Source organism: Ascaphus truei, chromosome 11 (assembly GCF_040206685.1).
Source record: "Ascaphus truei isolate aAscTru1 chromosome 11, aAscTru1.hap1, whole genome shotgun sequence".
NCBI lineage: Eukaryota > Metazoa > Chordata > Amphibia > Anura > Ascaphidae > Ascaphus > Ascaphus truei.
This window is the reverse complement of record NC_134493.1, coordinates 33,177,492-33,189,643: the sequence shown is the minus strand read 5'-3', so window position 1 is coordinate 33,189,643 and position 12,152 is coordinate 33,177,492. Positions and strand designations below refer to the sequence as shown.

Below are 12,152 nucleotides of genomic sequence, written 5' to 3'. Positions count from 1 at the left end.
TGGCATCATTAATCAAACAGCTAGCCATCAATAGACCGCTACTTTAAGGGTGATTACACATTAAAGACTCAAATTACACCTAGTTACTTGCTACATACACGCCTAGAAATTACAGGTCATTGGCGCCAACTCCAAAGGGTCATAAACACTTATTTTTACATTTCATTATTACAGTATCAAAACTAGAATACACTGAAGATGGGGGGGAGGGGGGCGGCGAAATCCCACAAATTTAGGGGGTGGTTTAAAATATCACAAAGCAGCCGATTGAGGGTTTATGGCAGCTTTAACGCATAATGAATGCTAAATTAATCAAAAGATATGTATGTAAAGCAATAAAACTCTACAAACAAAGAAAGGTCAATGTAAATGTTAAAGTGTCAAACCAGCCCTGATGAAGGCCCTTTGTGGCTGAAACGTGGGTTTTTGCTACGTAGAATAAATCACTTTTTCGATAAAGAATTACAAATCGGGAATGCCTGAAGCTCTATACGCATTTAGCAATACGTGACAGGTGACATTCTTGCCTACTCTGGGTAACCTCGCTCTGCTATTTTATACATTGATAAAATTTTGTATGCAGTACCTTATTTTTTCCTCTTTATATTGACATGTTGAAGTGTACCAACAAACATGAATTTACTTTGCAATAGGACTGCATTCACCTAGCAAATAGAAAACAGAAAGTACTGTAAACCTTATCTGAAATAAAAAACAAAATGACTCAATTTCTGTAGATCGGACAAGCTAAATATCGTTGTCTGTTACTGGTTGATGATATTTGCTTTATTTAGAATAGGTGTCTAAATGTACTTGTCCTCACCCTTCTGAACAAACGGATAGACGGACTTTGTCCAAAAATATTTTATTTACAAAACGGACATTACTTTTCCTTTTGATCATTCTGAAAGCATTTTTAAAGGAAACAATAGTCACTGCGTTTTAATCCTGTGTCGTGGCTTGCAGTCACATGCCACTGGTGTTCCGGAGCCCAGCCACGTCTTTGCTTGTTGTAGCAATCGCGTGGTCGCAGGCAGGCTGCCGGCACTTATGACGTACTTCATGTGTTACTCTGAGGGTTAAACAAATATGGCCATTTTATTTCCCCTAAATGTGTGTTTGATGTGCTAGTTACAGGACTAAATCTAATATATTAAACATATTTACACCAGGTGAGAGAAGTAAACCCATTTCCTTTTATTGCAACCCCAATAAATGTTGCTACTGTAAGTAGGGCAGCATGTATACAAATGATCAAAGAGATCGAACTAGTTTGATTACAAATTATTTCTTGGAAATAGTATGTTACAACATACAACAAAAATAAGGAATAAAAAAAAAAGGTTGAATTATAAACAAATACGTTAACCCTCTTGGCAACACAGGCCTGGAGAAATGTCTTCGTACACAAAAAATAAAGTCGATAAGACTAAAGGGTATTTGAAGAAAAATGAACTATATGTACAAGTTCTGAGGATGAAACATTTTCTTAATGCAGTCGTGTCCTAGGTACTCTTATAGCTGTAGATCCTCTTTGCTCTCGTTGAATTCTGGGTGTCACATTTTCAGAAGACGTGGGTCTCTGCGAATTGGACTGAGTTACATCTGTGTGAATGAGAACAGTTCCAGAATTAACATCTTGAAGACAAAGAAAAAGAAAATACCAAGTGTAAAATTAGTATACCAAGCCAAATCGCAGAAAAACATCATCCAAGTTGATTTTTTTTTGGATGACTGCAATGCAATCGGCTACTTCGGCACTTTCAGTTAACGCCAAGAATTCACATGTCTCATACCAGTCTCTCAACCCTATTTCAGTCTCAAAAATCAGATACTATTTAAAACTTTGCTTTCCCTCTTTTACAGAGGTTCCCCCACAGTTACCAGTTGCTGCATTAGGCAGCTTGTTCAGCGATTAAAGACTTCCAAGTAAACTCACTGACATACAGTATTTAAACATTTGTAATCTTCAGCCTGCTCGACACTAACATTATAGCAAAACCTTCCTCAAGACCTACAATACTCCTGCCCTCCTCCACACACGGAACATTTGCGATAAAAAACAGCCGTGTTCACCTACTCAGCATTTTCTTTCATGGCATAGTTGGTAGCCTTCTAATAAGACACAAAATTAACTTCAGAACCCACAGCAGTCGGTATCCTTGTACGTTTGATTTGTGAAAATTCCTGCTTCATATTGCCTTTACATCCACAAACAAGACTCATCACCATTGTTTTGTTACCCGAGGCAACATTTGCATTGTAAACATTACCTGAAGTGCAATGCATTGCCCTGGTTATAAATAGAGTGATAAACATTCCATCAGACTAGAACAGGGGTGCGCAAACTTTTCAGTCTGTGCCCCCGTCTGCTCTCCCCCCCTTACCTGTTCTCCGTCGGCTTCTGGTGGGGTCCCCCAGTTTGCGCAACCCTGGACTAGAACATAACAACACACAGAAACACAACTTACTTAGAATTTCATAAGGCCAAACCTCATTACAATGAGGACAATGTGGCTCTGCTTGTCCTTTAAAGTATTTCCCAGCACATCGTAAGTGCAATTGGATTCCACAGGTATCACACATCTGGCTCTGTAAACATAGGTCAGGAAATAGTAAGTTGAAAAAATAAGACATTTTTGTCCATCTATCTTATTTGTGCCAAATGTAAAAAAAAAAAAGAAAAGAAAAAAAAAAAGAAGGTTAACCAGGTTAAAACAAGAAACACGTAAACACTGCGACTGCCATCGTGCCCTAATGAAATATGGAATTATTCAGATTGACTGTATTTTGCAAGTCTGCTTCACATCATAATATTAAGTGCGTATCAATTTTATTTCTCACTAAAAATGAAACAGCTGTAATGTTTTAGCAACATACAAACCAATGGCAAAGTACCACTTCAATTTAACCTCTTAGGCCGAGTCCATAGAAGGACAGGCCGCGCTGAGCCGTGCGGACGCTCAGCGCTGAGCCCCTGCATCCTCAATGAGGATGCCTTGAGAGGGGGCTCACGCGAGCGTCCGCAGGCGTGCTGACGAGTTGGGAGTTTTCAGCCGAGCGCCAAGCTGTTTTTCAGCACGCTGTCGGCTGAAAACCTCCAATCACAGCACAGCAGTGTCATCGTCACGGCACCTCGAAGTCAGTGCGTCGCAGGCGATTGGCCCAGCGACGTCACTGCCTCGCCTCCAACCACCTCCCCCCGGCTCCGATCGCGCCCGCTGGCTCGCCTGTATGGGCATGGAATCGCCCAGATTTCAGCAGGCGAGCCTCAGCGTCAGCGTGGCTCGGATCTCCTCACCCTTCTATGGCCCGGGCCTTAGGCAACGCTTATAGTGGCGGCGACAGCAGGCTACGGTTGCTGGAAAAATCAAATAGAGATGACTTCCAGCGATTGTGACCAAGCTGTCGCGCCACGCTTACTATAAGCGCACACGATGGCGGAAATGCATTTGTTTTGACGCGATGTCGCGTCGCCGGCACTATAAGCGCAGCCTTACATGTTCTTTGCCTAAAAATAAAGGCATCCTATTAAAATTGAAAGTGTTTCCTTTAAAGAACAAATGCATCTAATCTCCGATTTATAAGGGGCAAAAGGAATGAACATTACCTGAATAGCTATAATGTGGCAAATATTGCACGTTTTGACCAGCTCTTCGTATGTATTCGATATATAGTGCTGCATTTCCATTATGCAGCGAGTGTGAAGCGTATATTCTCCATCTTTCTGTTAACAAGGAAAAGGACACAAATATATACACAGGTTGTGAACACAGGTGATATTAAACTAAAAAAAAAAAGCAAGTTAGTCTGTGCCAAACTACAATGATTACAATTAGCACAACGATATGAAATGGAAAGCTGCATACTTCACTGAGCCACTTTTCCTGCACAAAATCCTGCAGAAGTTGTTCAACCTCCTTTTTCTTTATCTTCTTGGTCAGAAGTTGGTCAGCAAGGTTCAGAATATTTGTGGAAGATGCAAATCCACTCTCAGACACCATAATTAGGTCCATCTAAAGCAAACGATATATTTTAGCTCTATTCATAATGGCATGACCGTACATAAATATCTTCTATTTTGACAAACGCATGCAGCTGCAAAGTTACCTGCAAGTAGCACGTGAGCACCAACACACAGGTATTTAAAAAGCACGCACAAAAATTCCCGCCAAGCGTAAAGCTGGGGCAGAGCAATGCTCTTCCCCGCGTGTGCAAGGACCTTGCTCTGCCGGTGCACCCAGAAGCGAGAGCCCAGGTACAATCCCACTCCAGGTTACTCCATGTCCCCCGGCCCCCAAACACCAATATGTCACCCTCTCAACGATATTTTATCCACAAATTTTAATGACTTTACTGCACTGGGAATCTGAAGACAAGTCAAACTGCAAGATTGAGAGACGCTAATGAAATGGCACAAACAAGTACTTGCCGTTTTCTTAAACAACTCCAGTTCATTTTCTGCATAATCTGAAGCCATTTTAGTAATTTCAGTATCCGCAAGGTTCACCTATGGGGGACAGGAAATGTTATACTTAATGCCTTTTGTGCGTCTTTTCCAACAGCTTCATTTAGTTGATAAATATATATCTATGCAGTACATTCATATTCTGACCAGGACCATGCAACGATAAAGATGCTTTTTTAAATGCGTGCTTATGTATACATGTATATAAAACTCTAGAACAGCATCATATAAGTTATTTGCTTTATCTACCATGGATAAAGCAGGTCTTTCCATAGAATGAATATACCGCAGGTATGAGGGGGGAGGGAAAAGGGAAAGTAGTAGGAAACCCCTGCTCAGCTAATAGTGTATAGTTAGTAATGTAGATACGGTGCTGTACTGAGAAATGTGCAATAGATATACCAAAGAAAGAAAGTACTCCGTTTAAGTTAGCACTCAAGTATCAGAAATGATGAATGTCAATATTAAAAATAATCTTTATTAGAATACTTATGATTAAAATAAATGGTGCAATGAAATGAGTAAAAAGGGAGCAAAAATTAAGGGTTAATTTCCTATTGGAGCTTGGAACTGTGGTTTAAATAGTAATGTTACAGTCACCTAAGTAGCTCTCCTAAGGTATAGTTTGTGTTCTATATCATTGAAATCATAGTGTTCAATCCTTGTGATATAATGAAATGCTCTCTGAGTGGCAATCTAAGACTATACTAATGATAGATTGTTACTTCTAATTAGACCCCTAATATCGGTCTCATGATGTGGCAGCATCAGATGACTATAACTAAAGGTACTAGGACACAGGGTTCCTAGATTTCCGTGCTCAGCTGTGGGGTGTCTCTAGATACAAATCTAGTATATAGCCACTGAGTGAGGAAAACAGGGACAAGCACCACTCTCTAGACATATATGTGGTCCGTGTCTAATTAATTATCTCCTAACGTGTGGGGAACCTGTGCAATAGGGTGAAGGTCAGTAAAAAATCTCTGATCTCCCAGTAACACAATAAATGACATCCCCCTGGAGAATGACACTTATAATGTATGACACCCAGCCCATAGTGAATGGACTGGGGTACTGGGGTACTCACTATAAGTCCTGAGTGATGAGGGCTAGTGTCTCTGTTTTGGATACTAATAATACTACCCCCTGGCCACGGGAGAGAGTATATATAGTGTAGTAGCTCTAACTGATTGTGCGCAGTGAAATTCAGCAGCAGTTGAGCTGCCGAGCTGCAATGGTAAGCTGTGTTGCAGGGGGAATAGAGAAACCAGCACCCGTGGACTGTAAGCTGCAAAGCAGGTATCGTAGCTCTGCCTGCAGCTAGGAACAGAATCAGCCACAGCTAGACTGCTGGTTCTCCCGGCGAGTGGCTGCGATCAATGTCCGCAAGCATATGCTCCACCGAGCAATGAAGCCTGCGCCCTGCCTCCCCACGCTCTGTGCTAATCACGGAGTCTCTCACCTCCTGAGTATCAGCTGAGAGACTCTGTATAGTAGGGCTATGTGGAGAGGTGAGTCCTGCGTCTGTGCTAATAGACCCCTGGGTTAAATGTCAGATGTTCTTGCTGTTAGATAATATTGATGGCGTTCAGAACCATTCACCTCATAAAATCGCAGCCTTAGAGTTAAGTAATAAAACACAGCTTGCTAAATACAGTACATGTAGAGTCTGATACTGCCACATATGTAAATAAAATTGCCTATGTTATACTTAATGCCCTTTGCGCGTCTTTTCCAACAGCTTCATTTAGTTGATATATATCTATACATTCATATTCTGACCAGGACCATGCAACGATAAAGATGCTTTTTTAAATGTGTGCTTATGTATACATGTATATAAAACTCTAGAAAGGCATCATATAAGTTAGTTGCTTTATCTACCATCGATACAGCAGGTCTTTCCATAGAATGATATACATTTTGTTGCACCAGCATAATACTAGATCTACTGTGCAGGCATATTACATTTTACATGATTAGAATAAAAAGCGTCAAACAGCAAAAGAACAATACAAAATAATATTTGTAGTCCAAAGTTACATTAATCGTACTGATCCTGGAGAAAAGTAAATTTGATATAGGTTGTGATACCTTTTAGTGGACCAACAATAGAATTTATCAGATGACAGTGGACAGAGCTTTCAAAAGATCAGGTTTCAAAAGCTCTGTACACTATAACATCACCTAACTAAAAAACTCTACTATAGAAATATACTAAAAAGGTATCACACCTACGTCATATATAAATAATATTTGAAACAGATGCTGCATTCCTCCCCAGAAGCTGGGATTTTCTGTCATACATACCAAGGCATAGTAACTCTTCCCATCATCTTCAGACATTCCTTTCTTTACCAGCATGAACAGAGGCTGCAAATGCTTGTTTAAAACACTAACAAATTCATCTAATTTTTCGTGCGAGTAGTGGGCTGAAACAAAACACAGATTTACCACCGCAATGAAGGAAGACACTGTTCAGTCTACTACAGGGGTGGCCAACTCCTGTCCTCCAGGGCCACCAACGGGTCAGGTTTTCAGGATATCCCTGTTCAGCACAGGTGGCTCAATTTTTGACAGCCACCTGGGCTGAAGCAGGGATATCCTGAAAACCTGACCTGTTGGTGGCCCTTGAGGACCGGAGTTGGCCACTCCTGGCCTACTGCATTTTACAAATAAATAATTTTCATGCAGAAAGCAATGATGTCAAATATATAAAAAGTGTCCATGATTTCTCAATAAGATCCTGCTTTAGAACAAGGGGATCCACGTGAGACGTTTATAACAGATTTCTGCACACATGCACGGTCTCAAAGAACTTACCAAATTGCACCTTCAATTCCATTTGCATTCATTATAAACAGACGTTTGTGTGTGGAGTGAACACACTTTATTTTAGTAGAAGCACTCAATGTAATCCGTAAAAGTAAAATAAATGTATTTAAGCAGCTATCCAGTTGGCCAGTCGTGTGACAAATTCTCCATTCTCATATTACAAATAAACATTAGCAAGTTCCTTTTTGTTTCACACGATGCTCCATTAATAACATTTTGGCGACTTTTCCCCAACTACCTCGCCTCTTAGGAATTATATGGGGTGCCCCTAACTGTAAATCCAGATAGCAAGGTGTTTGTGCAAGGTTAACATTATAATTGAAACTAGTGTCCCCACCAACCTTTATGCACTTCACAACAATGCTTGTGCAATGCCCTTGCTGCGGAGCCTTCCAATATTCCATGGGACATCAGCACTTGGAGGAAACGCTGGTGACTCTCAGTTATTTGCCCCGTCATTCTGCACTGAAAAATATGGAACGAGAATGAAGATTTGGAGCAATATTTACCAAGCTGCGCTATTCTATGAAAGACATTCTGCCATCCATTTACTTCAATGGACAGTCAGAAGTCTTCCGTGCTGGAAGGTGGATTATGAAATAGCTTAGTGGATATTTCCACCCATAGAGCAGAGCCTTGACAAATCTGGTCCTAACACTAGTAGAGTCAAGATCAATGCAGGCGTCCCAATGACAATGCAGACCCTACCCTCATTCCTACTTATCCCCAATGACCAGCGACCTCCATTTAGGATGGCGTGGCAAGAACTGCATGTAAAAACTGTTGGTTGGTCACCTGTCATTGTGGGGCACCAATTGGCAGCTGTGACACCAGTGGTCATACTATGCAAACGTTTCATCCCAAACCTCTCGTCAGAGGCGGTCGAGAATAAATACAGTAAGGGAATGAAAAAAATGTTTGGGATACACACACGGCCATCATAAAATATGAAAGAAACAAGATAAATGAAATAGGGTGAGAGATTTGGCAACAGAAGAAAAATAAATTGTCAGACAAGCTCTTTTCTGCCATTTAATGATACGGAGCATATGTATCAAGGCAAAATTGGTGCAATTCTGGTGCAAAAAAAACAATGCTTCAGATCATATGTAGGAAAGAAAAAAAATCCCGATGTCAGGTTTTGCACCATAATTGCTCCACTTTAGCCTCGTTCTATGTTAACCAGGAGCAGGTGGCAAGACAGAAATTCTATTAACTCGTCCCGCTCAGGCTGTCCCCCACGGGAAATGCATCCCACTCAGGGACCCCCAGGAAATATGTCCCGCTCAGGCTGTCCCCCACGGGAAACGCATCCTACTCAGGGACCCCCAGGAAATATGTCCCGCTCAGGCTGTCCCCCACGAAACACGTCCCGCTCAGGGTGTCCCCCACGGGAAACGCATCCCACTCAGGGACCCCCAGGAAATATGTCCCGCTCAGGCTGTCCCCCACGGGAAACGCATCCTACTCAGGGACCCCCAGGAAATATGTCCCGCTCAGGCTGTCCCCCACGAAACACGTCCCGCTCAGGGTGTCCCCCACGGGAAACGCATCCCACTCAGGGACCCCCAGGAAATATGTCCCGCTCAGGCTGTCCCCCACGGGAAACGCATCCTACTCAGGGACCCCCAGGAAATATGTCCCGCTCAGGCTGTCCCCCACGGGAAACGCATCCTACTCAGGGACCCCCAGGAAATATGTCCCGCTCAGGCTGTCCCCCACGAAACACGTCCCGCTCAGGGTGTCCCCCACGGGAAACGCATCCCACTCAGGGGGACCCCCGGAAACACGTCCCGCTCAGGGATGTGCAAACCATTACACGAACACCACATAGGAACTCATTAATAATACGCCATTACTAACAGGTGACTCACGATGAAAGAACAGTATAAGATAACACAAATAACATTTACACCGCCCAAGCAAGCAGAGGACACAGCGTTCGGACACCGGCACTTCCGGGAGGGCGGCGCAAGCTTCGGCGGTTGGCAGGCAACCGCGCATGAGCAAAAAATCCCGCGCCCCTCTCTCCTCCCCTCCCCTCCCCTCCCCACCCGAACGCATGCGCAGAGGGTTGGCATTGTGGCTGCAAGAAGTGCGCAGGCGCGGGCACGTTGGGATGTTGGCTGCAAGAGGTGAGCATGCGCGGATCAGAGGAAGCGTCCTAAGTGGGACTGCACAGCAATTGTACGGCTGCAAAACAGAGAGACTCCGCAAGGGGGCACCATAATACCGGTGGTGGCTGCTTTGCATCTACACTATATAATGTAATAACGTTTCATTACAACATATATGTACATATTGATATTTAAACTACAAATACCTATCAAAATTGTGCACTCACTACTACATAAATATATATTTCTAAAGCACTGCCGTATATAAATACAAATATACATTTTTATATATTTTTCCTTTTCATAATTATGGGTAATTTACTTGAATCCTTTTGGCCAAAACATGTTAAACTGCAACCAGGCCACGATAATCCTCTCAGCAGGTTCCAAAAATTACTGCACACAATGGCTCCGCTCCGTGCTGTTTCCTCCTTTTCATGCCCCACCCCCTTGCTCCTTACTCCTGATTGGCTGCATTACCCAGCAGCAGCCAATCAGGATGGAGGAAGCTGCCCAGCACCCTAGTAACAGGAAATCCTGCAGCCCCACCCCGGTCAGGTCACCATGTCCAGAGAGGTAATACCGGACACATACATGTCCAGAGAGGTAATACCGGACACATACATGTCCAGAGAGGTAATACCGGACACATACATGTCCAGAGAGGTAATACCGGACACATACATGTCCAGAGAGGTAATACCGGACACATACATATTACCTCTAATCTTTTACTGGACAGTGTCTAAATACAGGATGTCCGGTTCAATACTGGACACCTGGCAACCCTACCTCCGTGAACTGGGCAGGCAAAAATTTTGTTGCCCCTCCTCCTGCAGCATCAAATGACGTCGCGTGGCGGCGCATTGCCATCCCGTAGTGCCTCCAGATTATGTCCTGTTGTCATGGAAACGCGTCGCCACGTGACGGGATGCTATGAGAGGCGGCAAAAAGGTAAGTGCTTTTTTGCCGCACAGGCATTCCAACCTAGACACCATCTTTAAATGTCCGAGTCCTGCGTAGGCTCGTCAATCTCGAGGGACATTTAAAGATGGAGCATCAGAGCAGCAGGCGCAGGAATTGGAGCGGCGGTGACCGCAGCAGGAGCAAAGGACGGGTGGCTGCGGGGGGGGGGGGGGGGCAGTCGTTGCTGCGGGGAGAGGAGGGGGTGGCTGCAGGGAGGGCCACCGGCCGTCAGAGCAGTTGCCGCCGGCCCCGGCTCTACCCCAGCTGCAGGTTTCTCCCTCACTCTGTCCCACGTCGAGGTGTCTGATGCTGAAGCGTACCGGACCTCCCTCTGAAGCCGGAACGCACCGGAGGCTAAGCCCAGCTGACTTCCGGCGCTGACGTCAGAGAGACCTGGCGCGCGTCAGCATCAGACACCTCGGCGTGGGACAGACAGGGAGAGAGAAGCCTGCAGCGGGGGAGACCCGGGCCCAGTGGCAACTGTTCTGACCGGCCGCCGGCTCCCCCCCCCCCCGCAGTCACCCTGCGTTTGGAGAGAGGTAATACCGGACACATACATGTCCAGTATTTTGTCACAATGTTTGGTGAGCGCAAAAGAAGAGAACTTCTTGAATTAAGTTGAATTACCTTTCATTTTATACGGGACACAGAGGAAAAAATACCGGGCTGCCTGGTTCAAAACCGGACACCTTTCAACCCCAGGTGCGGGACAGGTACTGCGCACCCCTATCCCCCCGTTCCGTCAGTGTCCCACATGGCTGAGCACCCTCGTTAATGTCCCCTTGCTGCTGGTGCTGCCCAGAGTCCCGCGCGTGCCCGCCACTCTGGGGCCATCTTTAAAAGTCCTTCGACATTGACAAGCTGCACAGGACTCGGGCATTTAAAGATGGCGTCAGGGTTGGAGCATGCAGTTTCCCTCTTCAGTTGGCGCCCGGGCAAGTGCCCGGCCGGCCCGCCCCTTAGTCTGGCACTGGTTACTACACTACCAATGTTATACGGTGTCCTTTGTATTTCCTCCACTGCATGGAGAAAAGCGGAAACAAAGTAATGTTTCAGCTTCAGCACAGGTGGCTCAGTCCAAGTCGAAGCCATCTGTGTTGATGCATGGATTGATTGAGCCACCTGTACTGAAGCAGGGACTGATTGAGTCATCTGTGCTGAAGCAAGGAGTGATTGAGGCACCTGTGCTGAAGTAGGGATATCCTGAAAACCTTACCCATTGGGGGGAGGGGGCTTGTGGACTGGAGTTAAGCAGCCCTGATATAGTCAATAGCATGGGATGCTATAGTGTTTCTAAACTTTAACCCCTTAGGCACGGCATACATATCACGCATCCCATGTCAGGTGATATTTGCATAAAGTTAACAAAATGACTGATTTGTGGTATAATTAGGTGTTTCAGGCTTATCGAATCATTTTGCAAGGAAGAAAAATAAGAAAAAAACGCTACTCTTAGTAATATATTTTTACGGTATACATAGATAGATCGCTTGAATTAGGGAAGCGGTGGGGAATTAGGATCGTAATACAATACAAGCATCTGAGCTGAACTCCAAAGATCATACCCATCATAATCATGTATCTATGTATGTATATCTCATTTATATAGCGCCATCCAGGTACATAGCGCTGTACAACACACGGGAAATAATAATATAACACATAGTGGGAATCAGCGCTTCAGATATAAAACAATAGGAAAAGGAGTCCCTGCCCCGAAGAGCTTACAGTCTAAGGCTCGACGTTCTTGAGAAAACAAACAATTT

The 12,152-nt window shown here is 44.3% G+C and overlaps 1 protein-coding gene across 6 annotated transcripts; it reads right to left on the bottom strand.

Annotated features, from left to right (window-relative positions):
• Nucleotides 1-849: 849 nt before the first annotated feature.
• On the bottom strand, nt 850-9,343 carry NSMCE1 (NSE1 component of SMC5/6 complex). Of its 6 annotated transcripts, XM_075565551.1 has the most exons (9): nt 9,167-9,309; nt 7,645-7,768; nt 6,779-6,900; nt 4,433-4,510; nt 3,870-4,016; nt 3,611-3,727; nt 2,472-2,592; nt 1,466-1,605; nt 850-1,072 (listed from the first exon to the last, which is right to left on the bottom strand). In XM_075565551.1, exons 1-8 carry the CDS (start codon nt 9,305-9,307, stop codon nt 1,490-1,492), a joined length of 966 nt encoding a protein of 321 aa, XP_075421666.1. In that variant the 5' UTR covers nt 9,308-9,309; the 3' UTR covers nt 850-1,072; nt 1,466-1,489. The 6 variants fall into 6 exon arrangements, with proteins under 6 accessions (XP_075421666.1, XP_075421670.1, XP_075421668.1 ...); XM_075565555.1 differs by having other exon boundaries at nt 850-1,605; nt 9,217-9,343; XM_075565553.1 differs by having other exon boundaries at nt 850-1,605; nt 9,178-9,326.
• Nucleotides 9,344-12,152: the final 2,809 nt, after the last annotated feature.

What these genes read in the sequence shown, in the direction of transcription:
- NSMCE1 (XM_075565550.1), bottom strand. Translation starts at nt 9,307, where the DNA reads ATGCGCGGTTGCCTGCCAACCGCCGAAGCTTGCGCCGCCCTCCCGGAA. An exon ending in GCCACATTATAGCTATTCAG is followed by an intron (nt 2,593 to 3,610) that starts GTAATGTTCATT and finishes CTATGTTTACAG; the next exon opens with AGCCAGATGTGTGATACCTG. An exon ending in TTGGCCTTATGAAATTCTAA is followed by an intron (nt 1,606 to 2,471) that starts GTAAGTTGTGTT and finishes TCATTCACACAG; the next exon opens with ATGTAACTCAGTCCAATTCG.